The 21,261-nt window shown below is 47.6% G+C and overlaps 1 protein-coding gene across 1 annotated transcript in view; it reads left to right on the forward strand.

The window, feature by feature from the left end:
* The window catches only part of LOC143957199 (uncharacterized), a 220,478-nt gene that overhangs the window by 164,901 nt on the left and 34,316 nt on the right, over window positions 1-21,261 (forward strand). Inside the window, exons 20-21 of the mRNA XM_077467346.1 lie at window positions 20,080-20,793; window positions 21,005-21,119. Of these exons, the coding sequence (XP_077323472.1) occupies window positions 20,080-20,793; window positions 21,005-21,119 (829 nt within the window). The remainder of the gene's footprint in view (window positions 1-20,079; window positions 20,794-21,004; window positions 21,120-21,261) is intronic.

Consider the following 21,261-nt stretch of genomic DNA (forward strand, 5'->3'; position numbering starts at 1 on the left):
GTTTACCGTAACACATACAATACACCAAACATGTGCAATGTTGTAAATTGCTTCTGGACAACAAGTAGCATCTGTGTAAGTGTAAATCCAGTATAACGATAGAGAACAAGAAAGAAAAAAAACATATTATGAACAGAAATAATTTTCAGCCCCAAATTTTTCTTTGGAGACCATTATCAAGGCAGCAACACAATATAGAGAGGGTAGGAAAAAACCAAAGACACAAAAGGAAAGAGGAGAAAAGTAGTGGGGAGGGGGGAGAAAAAAAAGGGGAGGGGTTTTGAATAGCAAACATTTCAAATAATGGTTATAGGAGTAATTTTCTAATAAGTTTAGGGAAGGCCAGTCGGTACAAGATTCACAAGTTAACTATGTATATCCAAAATCGGCACTTTCATGGGAGAAAGAACAACCAAATGAAACCACCACTGTTAGCCCTTGTACACACGGTCAAACATTCCGACAACCAAATCCGTCTGATTTTTTTTCCGACGGATTTTGTCCAAAACTGTTGCATACACACGGTCGGACAAAGTTGTCGGAAAATCCGATCGTTCAGAACGTGATGACGTAATTTCGTTACGACGGGACTATGTTCACGCTAGTAGCCAATAGCTTTGGTGTAGGAATTTGATCTGAGCATGCGTGGCACTTTGTTCGATCAGTATTCTCTACACATGATCGGACAAAGTCCGATCGGATCATGTTGTTGGAAAATTTTATAGCCAAGCTGGAAAACTTGGTCCGTCGGATATTCCAACGGAAACAGTCCGATGGAGCCCACACACAGTCAGAACCAAATCAGACTTTATATTTCAGTTTTCAGCTTAATATTACTTTAAAGACAAATAGTTTGGCTGTTCTACAAGGAACTTATAAACTCCGTTCAGGCCATGCCCTTATGTGTTTTGCCCAAACCCATGGGGCTTTTTCATGGAGGGCGACCCCGATCCTACCCTTTCTCAAAAGTCCTTTAGTCTCTTCACCCCGCTATTAGTGACTTTTGTGAAAACCCACGATCTCCCGCTGCAGTCACAGCCTTCCGCAGACCAGTGTTGTTGTCTCACTTGATGTCATCATGCCACACCTCGGGTTTTCAGGAACCTTCTCATTGCTGGACCCAATAGCCTTTGTTGTTGCCTGGTGACATGGATACCTCCCATTGGGTTCATTGGTGAGGAGACCAGCGATTCAATGCTGCGCTCTAGACCTGCCATTGAACTAGTTACCGCCCTTTGTAGTGACATAATCATGTCTCTGCAGTCTTCTGCAACATAAGAGGACCTTGCCATTGGACAGCCAATGGGAAGTTTCCATGCCACCCAGGCAGCTAACTGAACATTCAGAGATGAAACCTCCCACTCTGTGGATTAAGGGAAGCATTTGGGGCATTTAGCTTAGTTACTTTAACCCCTTGCCGATGAGGCAGAAGCTGGCTTTCTGATCACGTGACCGTGGTGATTGGCTGTCACAGCAGTCACATGATCGGGCACTCCTGATCGTAAGTATGCATCAGGAGCTGCCCATGGCAGCTTAAGTACTGTGCTGAGAGCATGCAGTTGACGCACTCTCAGCACAGAAAAGCCATTCCCTATGGCCGCATATGTGCGGTGGCTCAGCATTAGTTCAGCTGCATATGTGTGTATGGCCAGTGGGAACAGGTTAAAGCTGAACTCCAGTTGTACGGGCTCCGATCCGTGACAGTTAATCATGACGGTCAGATGACCATAAACCCCACCCCTTAAAGGCCCGGTGTTAAGGGGTTAATTAGCTTATTTATGAAGTATCGGGAGGAACCATTGAAAGAAAAATATAAGAAAATTAAATTTAGACTTTATAGTTTGGGATTTAGCAGCTAGAGGTGGAATGGTGGGGATGACATTTAGTGGGGGTTAAACTTGGCTGAAAATGAGCTTAAAGGAGAAGTCCAGCCACAGCTTGTTTGGCTGAGCTTCTGCTATGGATCACAGGAGTGAAATTCGTTTTGCACTCATGTGACCTGTTTTCAGCAGAGAGCGGACTGAAGTCTGCTCTCTGCTGGTGTCACAGAAATTAGTCCAGGCACCGTGTCATCCCGACAATGGGAGTCTGGGTCTGCCAGATCCCTGGACTGATGCCTGTCTCAGCCTCTCAGCGAGTCGCTGAGAGCCTGAGACGCCCGCTCCCCACCCCTCTACAGCTCAGTGCTCCAGTGAGCTAGGTGGGAGCAGAGCGGAGAGCTGCTGATTGACAGTAGGCAGCTCTCTGCTCGGGGGGCTGCGAGACCCGAGCCATCAGCGATGTTCGATCGCTCGGTTCTCAGGGGACAGATGCAGCATCGGACTGATGCTACATCCACCTAGGTAAGTATGATTATGGAAAAAAATAAACAAATCCATACTTCTCCTGTAAGGGTAATTTTTACTTCATTTCAGTTTACACTTTTTTTATTGCTGGTTGTGTAGTTTTGTGTGCAAAATGTAGAATATGTTCAGTTTTATACAGTGTTCTTGTAATAATGATCAAATCAAGACTTGCCTTGGCAAGAATATTTACTACACTTGAGATGTGAATACCAAGAATAATTATCTGACTGTCAATGAGCAATTGATATTAAAGGATTAGTCCACTCAAAGGTGACATTTTAGTTATAGGTGGGCTAAGTCAGCCTCTGGGTTCCTAAATGTCTTGGATACGCCAACAATGAGATCTCCCTGTCATCATTCCCAGATTTGTTCCTGTCAACCTGGGTTTTGGGTGTTTCTGACCACCTTTGTATGTTCCAGCTCCTCCTGTTCCATTTTTCATAATATAAAATAAATAGATATTCCAGCAGTGATAGCAGGAACCCCTCATTAAGGGTACATCAGGTGTGCAGAATGCAAAGATAAAAGTAGAGCAGAGGTTGTCAATTTATGAGCTAAAGGGGGCTTCAGGTGTGGCCCCTGACATCACCAAAGGGCCACACATAATGTTTAATATATGTAATGCTTGAAAGGACTGTCAGAGACTGAAGACCTAATAGAGAAAATGAGGCTCAGAGAGTGTAAACATGCTACATTCTTGGCTGGGGATGTGCTGCAGAAGACAATACGAAACTGGGAACATGTCACATGAGGTGAGGAGAGATCAGTGTTATTACCCTAATCAATGTTCCCACTACAGACTGCTGAGGGCCGCACATCACATACCAAAGGGCTGCAGGTTGGGCACCAGGAGTGGTGTTGAAATGTCACCAAGAGTCCCAGACAGGTGGAAGAGACAGTGCTTCATTGCAGAGAATTGGACCCGGGGGATCCTGCCATCTGGCTGTTCCTGGAAGATTTTCTGAGAGCCTTGAGCTTCTCAGTGGATGACTTGAAAGACTCTATTAAGCAGCTTTCCCCAGTGGGCGCCATGTCTATCCACATGAAAAGAATCCTATGGTTCAAGAGTTGGTTGGTTTCTTCAGTTTGCAGTGAAGGATCTCCACTACCAGTTTGTGGAGGTGCCTTCTGGCCTGTCCACAACACCCAGAGTGTTTACAAAAGTGTTAACTTTTTAGTTCTGGGGGATGTTGGGGACCCAGGGTATTCCTATCAAGGGGTACCTAGATGACCTTCTCAAAAAGCAAGCGGCTTAGAACTGACATCAAAAGTCCAGGAGATGATACAAGTCCTTGAACGGTTCAATTGGGTGTTGAACCTTCAGAAGTCAGTCTTGGGTGTGACGCAACATCTGGAGTATTGAGGCTTAAGACTTGTACACACCTGTACATCCGATTGTTGGCAGAGGATTGTCTGTTGACAGACTGTTGTCCTAAAATCTGACCGTTAGTATGCCCCTTCTGACAATTGTTGTCCAACTTTCAGCCAACAAATGTTGAATGGCAGGCTAGTATATTTTCAACGGACAATGGTCTGTTGTCTGATTTTCGTATTGTGAGTACACAAGTCCGTCACACAAAAGTTGAAAGTACAAACAGGCATGCTCGGAATCAATGCTCACCAAACACAAAATTAGCAGAAGGGGCCCAAAGGGTGGAGCTCAATAGCTGAAATTTCTCATAGTACGTCACTACGTTCGTGTTTGTTGGCCGACAATTGTGTACTGTTAGTATGCAAGAAAAGATCCAGGCACATGCCCTTTGGACAAAAATCAGACGCTCGGTTGGCCAACAATCGGATCATGTGTATGAGGCTTTAGTCTTAGACACAGCACAGGTGAAGTACTGATTCTGCAGGAGAAACGTATGTTTCTTTGATCCCAGGTGACGTCCCTAAAGATGTGGGAAAATTCCTTATTTTGCTCGTGGATATGGGTGCTAGGGAAGATGGTAGCGTCTTTTGATGCAGTCTTCAGCTCAATATCCTGTTGATCTGAGACAAACATCGGAGGTCTTTGGACCTGCCAATGCACCTAACTACAAAGACTAGGTAGACTTTGGAATGATGGATATACATGGAGATGCTGGATAGCAGGAGATAGTGAATTGTGGGACTACCAGGTTCACCTGCACCCCATCTCTTGCAGGATGCCTGGGGTCCCACACTGGTGATCGCCCCCTCTGTAGCAGCAAGCTTGTCTTCCCACGACTGCCTGCACAAAGACCTCACTAAAGCCTCTTCCTCCAACTCAGCTCCGTTGTTCTCCTGTACACAGGCAGGAGGAGCATTAAACTGCAAGAGCCACACTGATGATCTGATGTTTTTGGATGTACATATACAAGGGAGGGGAACACAGTAACTGGTGTCCTGTGAATCCAGGCTGAGTTCTGGAGGCCAATGTCCTAGCAAGTATTGGCATTTGGCTTCAGTAATTTGCCTTACAGGGGCATGCCAGAGTGGGCATCCGGGGCACTTAGCCCACATCTCTTATGAGTGCCAGGAGTCCCAGATACCGCTATTGTCTCATCTGTGGCAGACGGCACCTCTTTGATTTGGTGGAGGGGATAGAGAATATGTGTTGGGGGTGCTTTGTTTGGGAGGAGAGAGGATTTGTGCTGGGGGGGGGGGTGGGTTGGATTTGAAATCCCCCACAACACCTTCTAGCACAAGTCCTCTCCCCTCCCAAAGACCCCCAGCTCATATCTTCGTACCACCCTCCCTCCCCCAAATCAAAGAGATGCCAAGACCTTCCTGTCTCATACCCAGCTCAGCCATTCATAGAAAAGTGACGTATTATGTGAATGAATACAAAGCTTCCACTGATTGGCAGAGAGGTGAGTTGATGATGTCACAACCTCTGACTCATCCAGTCATGGGGAAAAAGTTTCCAATAAGGTCTTTATCATTTAATTCCATGAAGCATTTTTGTTGCCTTTAGGGCACCTCTGGCTTGCAAGGATGAGTTTTGTCATCCTTGTAGCATTTGGAAAAAATTATTTATCATTGTAAAAGAACATATTCCACAATTCTTTTTTTCCGAAAAAACAAAAACGCTTTGAAAAAGAAACAGAAAAAAAAAAAAAATTCTTCCAGTTTTTTTCCAGGCCTTCCCATCTCTAATCTCAGCCTTGGCCATTCTATTCTACAGACTTATCACATATCATTATGACATATCATTGTATCCATGAAAACTTAATTTGGTCTTGTCTGTTTTGAGCCTCTCTGTCGTTGCTTAGTCGTTGCTTACATGCAAGGACGACATTTTGCTTGTCATTTCTTTGGCTAGCAGGATCTTAAAGCGGGAGTCCACCGGGACTCCGCGTTTTTTTTTTTTTTTCAAAAGCCAGCAGCTACAAATACTGCAGCTGCTGACTTTTAAAATAGTGACACTTACCTGTCCAGCGCGCTCCGCGATGTCGGCACCCGAAGCCGATCTCTCGATCGTCTCTCGGGTGCTGCCGCCGCCATCTTGGGTATGGGAATCAGGAAGTGGAGCCTTTCGCTTCATTTCCTGGTTCCCTACTGAGCATGCGCGAGTCGCGCTGCGCAATAAGGATGGACCCGCTGCCTCTGGGATCTGTGTGTTTCCCAGCAGGCAGCGGGGGACTTTCGGAAAGGGGCGTAATCTATGCCCCTTTCCGCAGAGAGCTATCCCAGAAGTGGGTGCAGATACCTGTACTGTACAGGTACCTGCACCCCTTCCACCCTGAAAGGTGCCAATTGTGGCGCCGGAGGGGGGGAGGGTTCCGATGAGCGGAAGGTCCACTTTAGGGTGGACCTCCGCTTTAAGGTTGTATATTTGTTCCACTAAATAAGGATTTTTTGTTACTTTGTTATTAATTCTAAACATCCTATATGCTTCACTCTTTGGATGTTGTTCGAGCTGTTCAGTCTTAAGCCAGATAAACACTCTCAGATTTTCTGCTGATTTTTGTCTTCAGATTTACCAAAACCATGTAGTGCACAGGCCTGCCTGATTGCATACACATTGAAACTCCTAAGGTTTGACTTCATATTATATGGTTTTGTTCAATCTGAAGACAAAAATCAGCAGAAAATCTGATAATGTGTATGGGGCTTTAGTCCCTGTTGGTCCTCGCGAGGAATAGACTGCCTCCCAATCCACTATCTCTAGTGAAATTGTCAGCGTATTTGTCAGATCTATGGTATTAAGGGCAAGGTTCCTTCACACCTGAGCGTTTTCAGCTCGTAAAACACCCGAAAAACCTGACCTGAACCAAATCGTGCCATAAAAACTTGGCAAAATCTCGGTAAAAATGCAGTGAGGCTGCATTCACACCTGAGCGTTTCAAAGTTGCGCGTTTTTGCAGCGTTTTTTTTTTTTTTTTTTTTTTTTCAGGTCACCAGTGTAAAAGGCAGAAAAACGCCTGTAATCTGTCCCAAAAGAAGCTTGTGTTCTTCTTTGAGTTTAGGGTGTTTTTCAGGCATTTTGCTTCAGGTGCCAAAACTCTCAGATGTGCTTTTGAAATGAATGGGATTTTGCTTGTTAGGCTTGTTTCGGGCATCTTATGAGCTGAAAATGCTCAGGTGTGAATGTAGCCTGAAAAACACCACAAAATTGCGGTAAAAACGTTAAACGCTCAGGTGTGAATGTAGCCTACAGGCCCATTTTACCATGCGTGCCGGTGCTTCCTGGACAATTCAGCATCAAGGTCAAGGTATGCAAGGTCTTCTCTTCACACATTCTCCAGGTAGGTGTTCACGCCTCTGTGGATGCTGGTTGTTGGCTAAAGGTCTTCATAGTGGGGTTCTCCCTTTCTGTTTTTGGGCATATTTGTGCTTGTTGCTCACCCTCCTTGTTCTGTGATTTGAGACATCCCATGTAATCAAGAATGTGAAGCTCCCTGTGTCATGTAAGGTACAATTAGGAAATTAGGATTTTTTTTTTTTTTACCTGTACAATTTTTTTTTTTTTTTTTTAGTACATCCCAGGGATCTTATGCTTCCCTGAGCTAGGAAGGGTTGTGCCTGGGCAGAGAATTGCTGTTTTTTCTTTGGCCAGTGTCCATTCACCTGAAGATGGCAGCAAAGCCAAGTGACCAGAGAACCTTTTACACCAGAATTCCCCTTTAGGCTGGGTTCACACCTATGCGATTTGGATGCGGCTTACACCGCATCCAATTCACAGAACATTTTAAAACCTATTAGGCCGCGTACACACGGGCGGACTGTTCGCCCAACTTTGTTCGTCAAACAGTTTGACAAACAGTCCGCTCAAAATTAGCATGAGCGGATTTGACCACACACGACGAACGAACAGTCCGCTGAAAACTTGCGCGATGACGTGAACGGCACGTACGACGGGACGAGAAATTCGGCGTCCGATACACTGCAATGCAACCTTCGCCGTGTAAATTCTTTCTGAGCATGCGCGAGACTTAGTTTGCCGAACAAGCCTACACACGAGCGAACTGTTCGCTCAAACCAAGTTTCAGCGGACATTCTTACGGAAATTCCGAAAAACTTTGTTCGTCAGACTGTCCGCTGAAACTGTCCGCTGAAGCCCACACACGAGCGGACTGTCCGCTGAAACACTGTTCAGCGGACAAAGTTGGACGAACAGTCCGCCCGTGTGTACGCGGCCTTAGTTTGAATCGGTCTGGTTCACATATGTGCATTGCATTCGCACTCTGCATTGCCCAAAAAAGTGTGCTTTTTCTATGCATTGCGGCGGTGTGAATTACAGCCACATAATCTATGGGAACGCATCTGATTTGCAGATGCATTTCGTTCTGAACACAAATTCTATCTCCCTCCTCACTACACCTACCCCTCTCCCTGCTCAGCTGATCCACAGCCACAACTAAGAGGAAGCGCTGAACAGCTGCTTTTTCCCTACGCATAGAGAACTGAGCTGGAATTCACACCAGACTGGTGTGAATCCAGCCTTACACCAGAGTCCACAACATTCCCCTTTTCATCAGGATCCACAGAGTTCCCCTTTGCATCAGGGTCTGCAGAGTTCCCACTTGTACTGTAAGGCAAACCTTGCAGACTCTGATGTACTATAAAGAGAAACTGATGTAAAAGGGGCTCTGGGCATACTGGGAACTCTGATGTAAGGGAGAATTCTAATGTAAGGGCAGGAAGTGTGCCCACTGCAGAACATGTTAAGGGGTCCTGCTGTGGGACCATAATAAAGGGCCCCGCAATGGGTGTAAAGGCCCCAGGCTCGAGTCGGAGGGCCCTTCATTTTTTTTTTTGCATCAAGCCCTGAAGGTTCTAGTTACACTTTTGCAGTGACTTTATTTTAGAGGTTACAGGACATCTTAAAGCGGGTTTCCACCCTAAAGTGGAACTTCCGCTGATCGGAACCCTCCCCCCCTCCGGTGTCACAATTGGCACCTTTCAGGGGGGAGGGGGGCGGTGATACCTGTCAAAGACAGGTATTTACACCCACTTCCGGGCATAGACTCCCGTGGGAGTCTATGCCTCTTCCTGTCCTGCCGCGCTGTCTGCTGGGACACACACGGGTCCCAGAGACAGCACGGACAATTCCTATTGCGCTGCGCGACTTGCGCATGCGCAGTAGGGAACCGGGAAGTGAAGCCGATTCGCTTCACTTCCTGATTCCCTCACCTAGAATGGTGGCGGCAGCAGCTGAGAGCCGAGCGATCGATCGGCCTCGGCTGCCGGCATCGCTGGACCCCGGGACAGGTGAGTGTCCATTTATTAAAAGTCAGCAGCTGTAGTATTTATAGCTGCTGGCTTTTAATATTTTTTTCCCCAGTACAGTCCCGCTTTAATGCTGCTGTGCGCAGGCACCTGTCACACTCACCTCTTGTGTAACGTAAGACTTCTGGAACTTATTTTTACCAATGTGGGCATGAGTGGGACCTCATGTCTTTGCCTAAAGCCTTACAAGGCCTAGAGCCACCTCTGATATCAAAAATATATTTGTATGACAATTTTAAAACAGTTTATTGATATTTATTTATTTTAATCTGTATTCCAAAGACTGTTTGTTTTTTTGTTTTTTTTGAACATGTGACCAGCAGCAGAGAAGCTCCTCCTGCTTATGTTTCCCTGCAGACAGGCTGGGAAAGATCTGGGTCATGTGACAGCTGTATACTAAATAGGAAAAAGGTACTTTTTTTAATTAAAATAATTACAGTGCCATGATCATTTTACAGAAATAGAAAGGACAATGTAAATTAAACTGTGTGTGTTTAGTATCACTTTAATAATGGGATACTTACCTGTTCCAGGGTCCAGCGATGCGGGGGAATGAAGCCCCGCTTGTATACCCCCTCCTCTCTGCAGCGTTGGCATTGTCATTGTGGTAGCCCGGCTGTGGCTTCACAGCTGGGCACGCACTGTGCATCCGCGAGCAATCATCTGGGACCTGTGATGTGTACCAGATGATTGCCGAGGGGGAGGGGGGGAGAGGTGATCTCCCTTATGGTGACGCGAAAAGAGGGTATCCACTCCCCCCCCCCCCTCCCCCCAAAAAATAAAAAATTACATGATTAAATGTGGCATGTCAGGGGTCTTCCTTCCCTTCATTTTTGGGTGGAGCTCTGCCTTAAGCAAGAAGGCATGTGGGAAAAAGACTGAGCAGTGGCTGCTGACTGAACGGGTCCCTGCCATAGCTGACCACAGTCGTGTGAAAACTCGGAGAAGCAAAAAGACTGCAAACCTTCTCTGTGGTGGGGGGTGATTTGGATGCTTGTGAAATCAGACTGTACTGGAAAGTGCTCCTACTGCATGTGAGGAAGGAAAGGAGAGTCTGTTTCAGCAGGATTGAAAGTAAGACATCACAGCAATTCCTATCCCTATCTGAGGACTTGAACTGAACCAAAGCATGTGTCTGAAGACCCTGGGGATGGGGCTCTGGGTATGGTAAAAGACTAACATTGCACAAGTTAATCTGGGAACAGTTGTGCTTTTTTTTCAAGAGACATAAATTGGCCAGCCAACTGTTTTCTTTTTGCCATCGATCACTTGCCAGTGGGGTAAAACGGGGACTGTTGTCAGCAGGCTTCCCCACTGATAGCTGAAATGTAAACAAAAGAATGCCAGCAATGAAAAATGCAGGAAAAAAAAATGGTGTGGTGTTATCCCCTCCCCCCAATCCATACAAGACCCTTATCTGAGCATGCAGGCCAGGAAAGGGGGGGGGGGGAGAATTAGTGAGTGCCCCCTTCCTGAACCATACCAGGCCACATGCCCTCAACATGGGGGAGGGGGGGAGTGCCCCTCAAAGCACCTTGTCCCCATGTTGATGGTGACAAGGGCCTCTTCCTCCACAAACCTAGTCAGTACATTTGATATATCCATTCTTTTTTTTTAAGTCTATGCTTGGCATAATAAATTCTTTTAAATTTCTCAAGATGTGTCGGTAGGTGCTGGGCAAGCGAGATGTGTCATCTTTAGGTGTGCAGAGAAGTCACAAAACAATTCAAATCACAGAAGTGACTTCCGTCCCCTTCTGCTCTGATTCAGCAGGGGATCATCTGCTCATGGATTCCCTCCTGAACGGAGAGGAACACACTCGTGTGAAAGGACCCTAAGACCCCTTCCACACTGGGGCATTTTTCAGGCGTTTTTTATGCGCTTTAGCGTTAAAACAAGCGCCTGAAAGAAGCCGCTACTGCAATCCCAATGTAAAAGCCTGAGTGCTTTCACACCGAGATCCCTTTCATACTGGGGCGTTTTTCAGGCGCTTCAGTGCTAAAAAAAAAAGCGCCTGAAAGAAGCTGCAACTGCAATCCCAATGTAAAAGTGCTTTCACACCAAGGCGCTGCGCTGGCAGGGCGTCAAAAAAAGTCCTGCAAGCAGCTTCTTTGCAGCGCTTTTGGAGCGGTGAATACAACGCTCCTAAAGCGCCCCTTCCCATTGAAATCAATGGAAAGCGCCTGTAAAACGCCAGAAAAACGCCTGAAAAACGCTATTGGCAGCAGCGTTTTGTGGGCGCTTTTAACCCTTTATTTGGTCACTAGCAGGGGTTAAAAGCACCCCAATAACACTCAAAAAACACTGGTAAAGCGCTGCTAGTTTAAGCGGCGCTTTACAAGCGTTTTTCAGGCGCTGACATTGTGAAAGGGTTCTTAAAGCACTTGGGTTTTCACATTGGAGATGAGGCTTCTTTCAAGCGCTTTACAGGCGCTTTTTTTTAACGCTAAAGCGCCTGAAAAACGCCCCAGTGTGAAAGGGGTCTAATACTCCAAATACTGAAAAAACTGTTTTGGGTAGAGTGACCCTTTTATTTTTATTTATACATGTAGCAATAAGACCCCTTTCACACTGGGGTGGTTTTCAGTCACTTTAACCCTGGAAATGGCCTCTTCTGAGCGCCTGAAAACCGTCTCCTATTCATTCCAGTCTGTCTTTTCACACTGGAGCAGTGCGCTTGTGGGACATTCCGAAAAGACCTGCAAGCAGCTTCTTTGGGTCGAGTTGGGAGGCGCTGTATTGATTGCTCCTAGAACACCCCGCCCATTGGAATGAATGGGTAGTAGACACGTGCAATTTATTTTGTTCCGAATTTGTTTTTTATGATTTTTGACAAATTTGTTAATTCAGAAATATCCTAATTAATGAAAGCCTGTTTAATAAAAAAAATTTCGAATAAAAAAATTTGGAAATTCAAAATTCGAAAATCTGAACACCTGAAAATTTGAAAATCTGAAATAATAAATAACAATAACTAGTGATGGACGAACGTTTCGCCCGGCGGTCGTTTCGCGGCGAATTTCCGACATTCGCGGTCCGCACGTTCGAACGCCTTTTTCCGTCGTTCGCCGCGGCGGACTTACGTGTTTAATGTATACAAGAACTTTAACCTTTGGTGACACGTTTATCATGTGATACAGGACAGCCAATTGAGACATGACAGCACATGGACACTTGGACATTCCCCCTAACCTATAAATACACCCGATCCGGTGGCCATTTTACATTCTTTCTTCTGTTACGATAGGGACAGGTTCCTGTGTGGAGTAGGGAGAGATAAACCACTAGCTATTTGGTACACAAAAGTTCTTTTCAGGACTGGTATAGGTGTTAGGTGTTGATAGGTTTGCTGTGCTGCTGATTCTTGCAGCAGCCTGAGTGTCTTTTGTTAGTTTAGAGAAAGGGAAAGGACGGTGTATGCTACAGGGACAGCCAGATTAGTCTTTCATCATCATCATCATCATCATCATCATTAGCTGTTACTATCAAGGTCCACAAAAGAGCTGTTCCAGTAACCACTAATCGTTCTCTTTTTTTGCCAATTTGTATAGGGACAGGAAGGAAGCAGTGTTGTCAGGCAGTGAGGGTAATTTTAAAGACTTGCTGTTATTATTAGTTCCACAAAGGTTCTTTTCAGGACTGGTATCAGTGGTACAGTAATAGGCTTGTACATGTATAATATTCTTTCTTCCAAATATAGAAAGGATATTATACTTGACTGCTGCCCTTCTGCTGCAGTCTGCTAAACATTCACAACTCACTTGTTCCACAAAAGTTCTTATAAGGACTGGTAACTTGGTATAGGGTGCTACGGTACATAGGCTTGAGTGCGGTACAGTCTGCTGTTCTGTAAGGACCGCTATAGGTCCACAATAGATAGGGTTGACGTGCACCACTGCTGACCGCTGCCCTATACTGCAGCAGTCCTTCAGCGGTATAGGGACTGACGTACAGTCTGCTAAACACTAATACACAACCTGCTTGGTCCACAAAAGTTCTTATAAGGACTGGTAACTTGGTATAGGGTGCTACGGTACATAGGCTTGAGTGCGGTACAGTCTGCTGTTCTGTAAGGACCGCTATAGGTCCACAATAGATAGGGTTGACGTGCACCACTGCTGACCGCTCACCTATACTGCAGCAGTCCTTCAGCGGTATAGGGACTGACGTACAGTCTGCTAATCACTAACACACAACCTGCTTGTTCCACAAAAGTTCTTATAAGGACTGGTAACTTGGTATAGGGTGCTACGGTACATAGGCTTGAGTGCGGTACAGTCTGCTGTTCTGTAAGGACCGCTATCGGTCCACAATAGATAGGGTTGACGTGCACCACTGCTGACCGCTGCCCTATACTGCAGCAGTCCTTCAGCGGTATAGGGACTGACGTACAGTCTGCTAAACACTAATACACAACCTGCTTGGTCCACAAAAGTTCTTATAAGGACTGGTAACTTGGTATAGGGTGCTACGGTACATAGGCTTGAGTGTGGTACAGTCTGCTGTTCTGTAAGGACCGCTATCGGTCCACAATAGATAGGGTTGACGTGCACCACTGCTGACTGCTGCCCTATACTGCAGCAGTCCTTCATCGGTATAGGGACTAAGAGTTTTGTCACAGGGTCATTTAAAAAATGACAGGCAGAGGAAGAGGCAGGCCCTTCCGCAGGGGTGGTAGGGGTAGGGCAGGAGCAACAGGCTTGAGCCAAAGTGGGAAGTTGCAGAAGGTGCGTTCAATTACTTTAAAGGATGCACCAGACTTGGTTGAGTGGCTCGCTCAGCCTTACTCTTCTGCACCCTCCTCATCCTCTCGATCTGCACCCTCTTCTTCACTCTCTGCTATGTGCACCCCCAAAGACACTACCACCAACAACACCACCACCACCACCACATACCTTCCGCTTGAGTCACTGGAATTATTTTCCGATCCATATCAAGAGGACATTTCTGATGCGCAGCCACTCTTGGTATTGGATCAGGAAGAGGAGGTAGCAACAAGCGCTACTCAGCAGTCTGACGACAGTACCCAGATCAGCCCAAGGAGGAGGTTGGTCCCCGGTGTTGCTGCCTACTCCGAGATCTCTACTTATAGCGGTGGGGAAGGTGACGTTGATGATGACGTGTCTAGTGATGTCACGTGGGTGCCCACAAGAGAGGAAGAGGAGGGGAGTTCAGAGGGAGATATGGACCAGCAGATAGGGAGGAGAAGCAGCAATGACTTACATTGCACAGCAGGGACAAAGCAGACTGCAAATGTATCAGGAGCGAGTCATCGACCATGTACGGTCACATCTGGCGCTCCCAGGACACCGGCACATGGCTCCGCAGTGTGGGCTTTTTTTAACGTGTCCGCTGCTGACAATAGCGTTGCCATCTGCAATCTTTGCAGTCAACGCGTTAGTCGCGGTAAGCCCAATACTCACCTAGGGACGACCGCCTTAAGAAGGCACATGAGCAGCCATCACCGAGCCCAGTGGGAGCAACGGAACACACAAAGCCACACTGCAGGCTCTCACCGTCCAGCCTCGTCTTCTACTTCTCCTTCTCCTCTCTCCTCACAATTGTCCTCCACTCCACCTTCCATCACGCCAAGCTCACATTTTTCTGCAAAAAGGCAGGCTTCCGTGGGCCTAATGTTTGAGCGTAAAAAAATGATGACGCCGGATAACCCTCTTGCCCAACGGTTGGCGGCTGGCTTGTCAGAACTCATAGCCCGCCAACTACTGCCATATAAACTGGTGGACTCGGAGGCCTTTCGCAAATTTGTGGCCATTGGAACACCACAATGGAAGGTCCCAGGAAGGAAGTATTTCTCAGAGAAGGGCATCCCAGAGCTATATGGCCATGTTCAGCGGCAAGTGAATGTATCTCTGGCACACAGTGTCGGTGCCAAGATACATCTGACCACAGACACGTGGTCTAGCAAACACGGGCAGGGAAGGTATATCAGTTTTACTGCCCACTGGGTGAACCTTCTGACGGCCGTCAAGCATGTAACCCGTGGCACCCGTGTAGATTTGGTTTTACCGCCACGGATTGCATGCAGGCCTGACTCTTCTTCTCCTCCTCCTACTCCATCCTCCTCCCTCTCCTCCTCAGCTGCCTCCTCCTTTTCCGCTGCTAGCGTCTCTTCCGCTGCACCGCCCAAGCTCCCCAGAACCTATTCCACATGCCAGGTGAGACGTTGCCATGCCGTGCTGCGTCTGTTGTGCCTGGAAGCAAAGAGCCACACTGGCCCGGCACTCCTTTCAGCTTTGCGTTCACAGGCAGATGAGTGGCTAACACCGCTCAATTTGACAGTTGGTAAAGTGGTGTGTGACAACGGTGCCAATCTGCTTAGCGCATTGAAACAGGGCAAAATCACGCACGTGCCGTGCATGGCACACGTCTTAAACTTGGTCGTGCAGCGATTCCTTGTCAAATACCCTGGGGTCCAGGACATCTTGTGGCAGGCAAGGAAAATCTCGGCCCATTTCAGAAGATCTTACACGGCCATGGCTCGCCTTGCTGACATTCAGCGGCGACACCATCTGCCGGTCAGACGTCTTATTTGCGATTGCCCGACGCGATGGAACTCAACCTTCTATATGCTTGATAGGCTGCTCCAGCAGAAACGTGCAGTTAACGTCTACCTGTATGAACTCTGCGAAAGAAACGGTTCTGGGGAGCTGGGTTTTTTTTCACCGCGCCAGTGGCTGCTCATGCGCGACACATGCAGACTTCTGCGGCCATTTGAGGAGATCACCAAACTGGTCAGTCGCAGCCATGGCGCCATCAGTGACATGGTACCTTATGCCTTCTTTCTGGAGCGTGCATTGCGTCGTGTCATTGATCAGGCTGTGGAGGAGCAGGAGCGGGAAGATGAGGAAGTCGCAATGCTGGATGAATTCCCAGGGGGGGCTACTCTATCTGAGACAAGTCAACAACAGGAGTCTGATGAGGAGTCAGAGGAGGATGGTGCCGGGGCGGATGAGCAGGAGCAAGAAGAGCATGCTTTAAACCTTTCTGGGATCCCTGTTGTGCGAGGATGGGGAGAGGAGAATGAAGAGGACGACATTATCCTGGATGATGAGCAGGAGCCAGGCCACCACACCGCTTCCACTTTAGTGCAAATGGGGGCCTTCATGCTCCAGTGTTTTAATAGGGACCCCCGTATAAAAAGCATGAGGGTCAAGGACCAGTACTGGGTGGCAACGTACTTAGACCCCCGGTACAAACACAAAATGGCGGAAATGTTACCGCCGTCGCAGAGGGCTGTCAGAATGCAGCACTTCCAGGCCTTGCTTCGAGAAATGCTGCATTCTGCTTTTGCGTGCGCTGGCAGAGGAGCAATTCCCACTCCCAGAGAAGGATTTGCGGGTACCAATCCAACAGCGCCTGCAAGAAGAGGCCGGTTTGAAGATGTGTTGGTGACTTCGGATATGAGGTCATTCTTTCAGCCGACCCATCGACAGGTGTCATCCGGATCCAGCATCAGGGAACGCCTAGACCGTCAGGTGTCCGACTACATTGGGTTAACGGCCGATGTGGACGCTCTGAGGAGTGATGAACCCCTAGACTACTGGGTGGGCAGGCTTGACCTCTGGCCAGAGCTTGCCCAATTTGCAATCGAACTGTTGGCTTGCCCCTCATCCAGTGTCCTGTCCGAAAGGACGTTCAGCGCAGCAGGGGGGATTGTGACCGATAAGCGTACTCGCCTAGCTCACGACAGTGTTAACTACCTCACATTTCTAAAAATGAATGAGGCATGGATCTCGGAGGAATTCAACACATGTGACCAGTAGACCATGTATATGTCTATAAACTATTTTTTTAATCAAGCACACAGACCTTCTTAATTCATTTGGCTCACTTCCTTGACCCAAAAAAGCACACCGTACTATATGCCCCTACCCTCCTCTTTGAAGAGGTTGAGCGGTGTCATATTTCTACTGGGGCTGCTTATGATATCCCTGTGCTGTGCTGACTTCCTCCTGGGGGTTCTTATTATGAAGGGATCACACTATCCCTGTGCTGTGCTGACTTCCTCCTGGGGGTTCTTATTATGAGGGGATCACACCATCCCTGTGCTGTGCTGACTTCCTCCTGGGGCTGCTTACGGTGCTGCTGTCAGTGCTGTATGTCACGGTGCTGCTGTCAGCGCTGTATGTCACGGTGCTGCTGTCAGCGCTGTATGTCACGGTGCTGCTGTCAGCGCTGTATGTCACGGTGCTGCTGTCAGCGCTGTATGTCACGGTGCTGCTGTCAGCGCTGTATGTCACGGTGCTGCTGTCAGCGCTGTATGTCACGGTGCTGCTGTCAGCGCTGTATGTCACGGTGCTGCTGTCAGCGCTGTATGTCACGGTGCTGCTGTCAGCGCTGTATGTCACGGTGCTGCTGTCAGTGCTCTGTATTACGGTGCTGCTGTCAGATGCCTCTATCACGGTGCATGTGTCATTCCGGTATGTCACGCTGCTGGTGATCATCTCCTGCACCCTCTTCTTTGCCTACCCTGGTCCCTGACCTTCCCTCTCCTCCATTGCCTTCATTAGCTCCATAGTCCTGAATTGTTAGAACAATTTCCCAAATAAAATAAAAATGCTTGTAGTTATCGATCCCAAATTCACCTCATACATGTATTATGTCATTGTCCAGATGGTGGGACTACGTTTTACCCCCTAATAATTACCACGTGGCCGCAAATTCGACATGAAGGTTTGCAAAGTTCGCCTCCCATTGAAGTCAATGGGGCCCGCGGCGAACGTTCGGTTTCGCGAACGTTTGGGTCCGTTCGCATTTCGCTTTCGCGAAACGTCCCGTCGGAAGTTCGTCCATCACTAACAATAACTTTAACTATTACTAACTATTACATTATAGGTATTGGAATGTCCTTTCAAATTTTACTGTGAGTGAACGTAACAAATACAAATGTATCTGAAGTTGAGAATTATCCAAAATAACGAATGTTGTATCTAAAGGAATGGAACGTAACAAATTAATAATAATAAAAAAGAAGTTTCTATTATTATTATTGTTATTTATTATTATTCATTATTAATTTGTTCTGTTCCATTTGTTTAAATGCGGCATTCGTTATTTTGAATAATTAGTAACTTTGGATAAATTTGTATTTGTTACTTTCACTAACAGACACATTTGAAAGGAAATTCCAATACCTATAATTTAATAGTTAGTTATTATTAGTTAGGTAGTTATTCTTTCAAATGTTCAGATTTTCTTTCTTATATTTGGATTTTCAAATTTATGAATTTTCTAATTCTCTAATGTTTGCATTTACAAATTTATGATGTAACAAAATGGCGGCAACGGAACATCACTTCCGTTACGAAATCTGACGGAAAACACCATATACAAATGAATAACAGAGTGAGGATGTTCTATCAGACAGCGGCTATTCGGCCTACTGCGCATGTGTGATGCACAGCCGAGGTGACTATACACCCACCAGAGTCTTGCTTTTCACAGATATTTTTAACAGTAAGCTTAGTTTATATAGTGAAATGCAGTATTTAGAAATCTGTAACACTTTTGATGTTTCATTTTAAAAGCAGCGGTGTTCGGTCACATCAGCAAACCTGTGAGGTCAGCAGGCTCGCCACTGCTTTTAAAATTCAACATTAAAACAGTGTTAAGTCATTCTAAATACAGCATTTCACTATATAAGCTGAGTTTACTGTTAAAAATATCTGTGAAAAGCAAGACTCCGGTGGGTGTATAAATATGTCCTCTTGCCGACTTCTAACTCCAGGCTTACTTCGGAAGAGTGCGGGTGTACTAAGATGGCCGCGAGGCAACGTCACTTTGGTCGCGCATGCGCAGTAGGCCGTGTGTGGTTTATCTGATAGAACACTTGCAATAAAGTAGTTGTTTTATAATAGACCACACAATAATGGCTGCTGCTTTTATTGCGTTACCGCAGGTAGCTGCAGGAACCAATCAAAGCCTTCACGTGTGCTTGTTAAAGGCGGTCATTCCGCCAGCAGAGGGCGCAAGTCGACGTTCTCTCTTCTATACAGGAGGGAAACCAGCTGTGCAGGCTGAACCCGGAAGTAATTGTCAGGGGGTGGGTGAACCCGGAAGTTACAGTGAAGAGAAGAAAGATTTGATGGTCGGTTGGTTTTGAGGGGGTTTAGACTGCAGGTGAGGGGTGGCGGCAATAAATATGAGCGAGGGTTCATAAATAGTGCGTTGTGGGTACTGGCTGTATTACCCAGGTTGGGCTGGAAGCTGCTCAGCAATGGTGGCTCCTCATGAATCAGTTTACCTGAACCATGAATGGGGTGTATAGAGGAAGTGTACCTCAGCTGGAATAAAGGATAAGGTGCCATGCTGGGGGGCTCATCTCCACTCCCCCAATATTGCAGGTGATGAGAGGTGAGGTGGGAGTGCTGCTCACACTGGGTGTCTGCTGGCCCTGCACTGTCATGTCTGGGGGGTGGATTGGACCTGAGATTTGGTATCTGTTGGTGGCAAAGATTTTTCCATTTCAGTGCAAGGGAAGGAAGATAATCCCTAATAAATGATGGCAGGAGGGATCCATATTGTCCGTCTGTCCATTCCCTTTTTACTGTTTGATTTAAACCCCTTCTTCCGTTATCCGTCCAATTCTTCTTCTTCCCCATATTATTGTGTCTTCTCTCTATCCAATTATACTATTTCCTCAGGTTTTTTTTTTTCTCTTGATCCCTTTCTTTCTATCCTAGACCTCTTTTTTCTCCCTGCCCCCTCCCTCCAACCTTGTCTCAATTCCCTGCCCTTGCTTTTTTTTCCCTCTCTCCGCCATCCTCGCCCTCACCTCCTCTCTCTACCCTCGCCACTCTCACTTCCCTTCACTACCATTCCTACCCCCATTTCCATTTCCTGTCTACCTTCTCCACCCTCACTTTCCTGTCCCCGCCTTCGCTTCCCTTCCGGCTGTACCGTCACCCCGCCTTCGCTTCCCTTCCGGCTGTACCACCCTCGCTTCTCTTCCAGCTGTACCGTCCCCGCCCTCGCTTCTCATCTGGCTGTACCATTCCTGCTCTTTCTTCCCTTCCAGCTGTACCCACCCTTGTTTCTCTTCCGGGTGTACCGTCCCCGCCCTCACTTCCCTTCCAACTGTACCGCCCTCGCTACTCTTCCGGTTGTATCGTCCCCGCCCTCGCTTCCCTTCCGGCTGTACCGTCCCCGCCCTCGCTTCCCTTCCGGCCCTACCGTCCCCGCCCTCGCTTCCCTTCCAGCCCTACCGTCCCCGCCATCGCTTCCCTTCCGGCCCTACCGTCCCCGCCCCTCGCTTCCCTTCCGGCCCTACCGCCCTCGCTTCCCTTCCGGCCCTACCGTCCCCGCCCTCGCTTCCCTTCCGGCCCTACCGCCCTCGCTTCCCTTCCGGCCCTACCGCCCTCGCTTCCCTTCCAGCCCTACCGCCCTCGCTTCCCTTCCAGCCCTACCGCCCTCGCTTCCCTTCCGGCCCTACCGCCCTCGCTTCCCTTCCGGCCCTACCGCCCTCGCTTCCCTTCCGGCCCTACCGTCCCCGCCCTCGCTTCCCTTCCGGCCCTACCGTCCCCGCCCTCGCTTCCCTTCCGGCCCTACCGTCCCCGCCCTCGCTTCCCTTCCGGCCCTACCGTCCCCGCCCTCGAGGCTTCATAACCAGCTTCCAACTGAGCATGAGCAGTACTGCATTTTGTGATTGGTCCCGCAGTCTTCTGGGACCTGTGATGTCCCAGAAAAGTCTGTGGGTGAAGGAGAGGGGTGAACTTCCTTTTAGAGGGAGCAGGTACCTGTCAAAATCATGTTACCGCTGACCCCCCCCCCCCCCCCAAATAAAAGTGCCAAATATAAAGTAGAAGGGAGGAAGGAGGAGGAAGAGCTGAACTTCCCCCTTTTGGGTGAAGTTTCACTTTAAGGTTATCATTCCTAATCTCACAGAGATCACTAGACTCCATCATAAGGTCTGTGTGTTTTATTTTTATTTTTATCACAGCTTAAACTGAAGCCTGTCTGGGAAATATCACCTGGCTGAGGATGGAGAAAGAGCATAATCACATGACTGAGAGGATATTAGACCTCACTCTGGAGATCATCGGCCTACTGACTGGAGAGGTGAGGAGGATTCTGGGAGGTCACATTACATCACTTTTATCTCTAGTGATAAAATACAGACCTGACTGGAGAGGTGAGGAGGCCTCTGGATATATTATTAACCGCTTGCTGAGTAGCCGCTGTATACGCTCATGCTCAGTTG

This window comes from Lithobates pipiens, unplaced genomic scaffold, assembly GCF_037356315.1.
Source record: "Lithobates pipiens isolate NorthernLeopardFrog02 unplaced genomic scaffold, aLitPip1_a1.2 Scaffold_51, whole genome shotgun sequence".
NCBI lineage: Eukaryota > Metazoa > Chordata > Amphibia > Anura > Ranidae > Lithobates > Lithobates pipiens.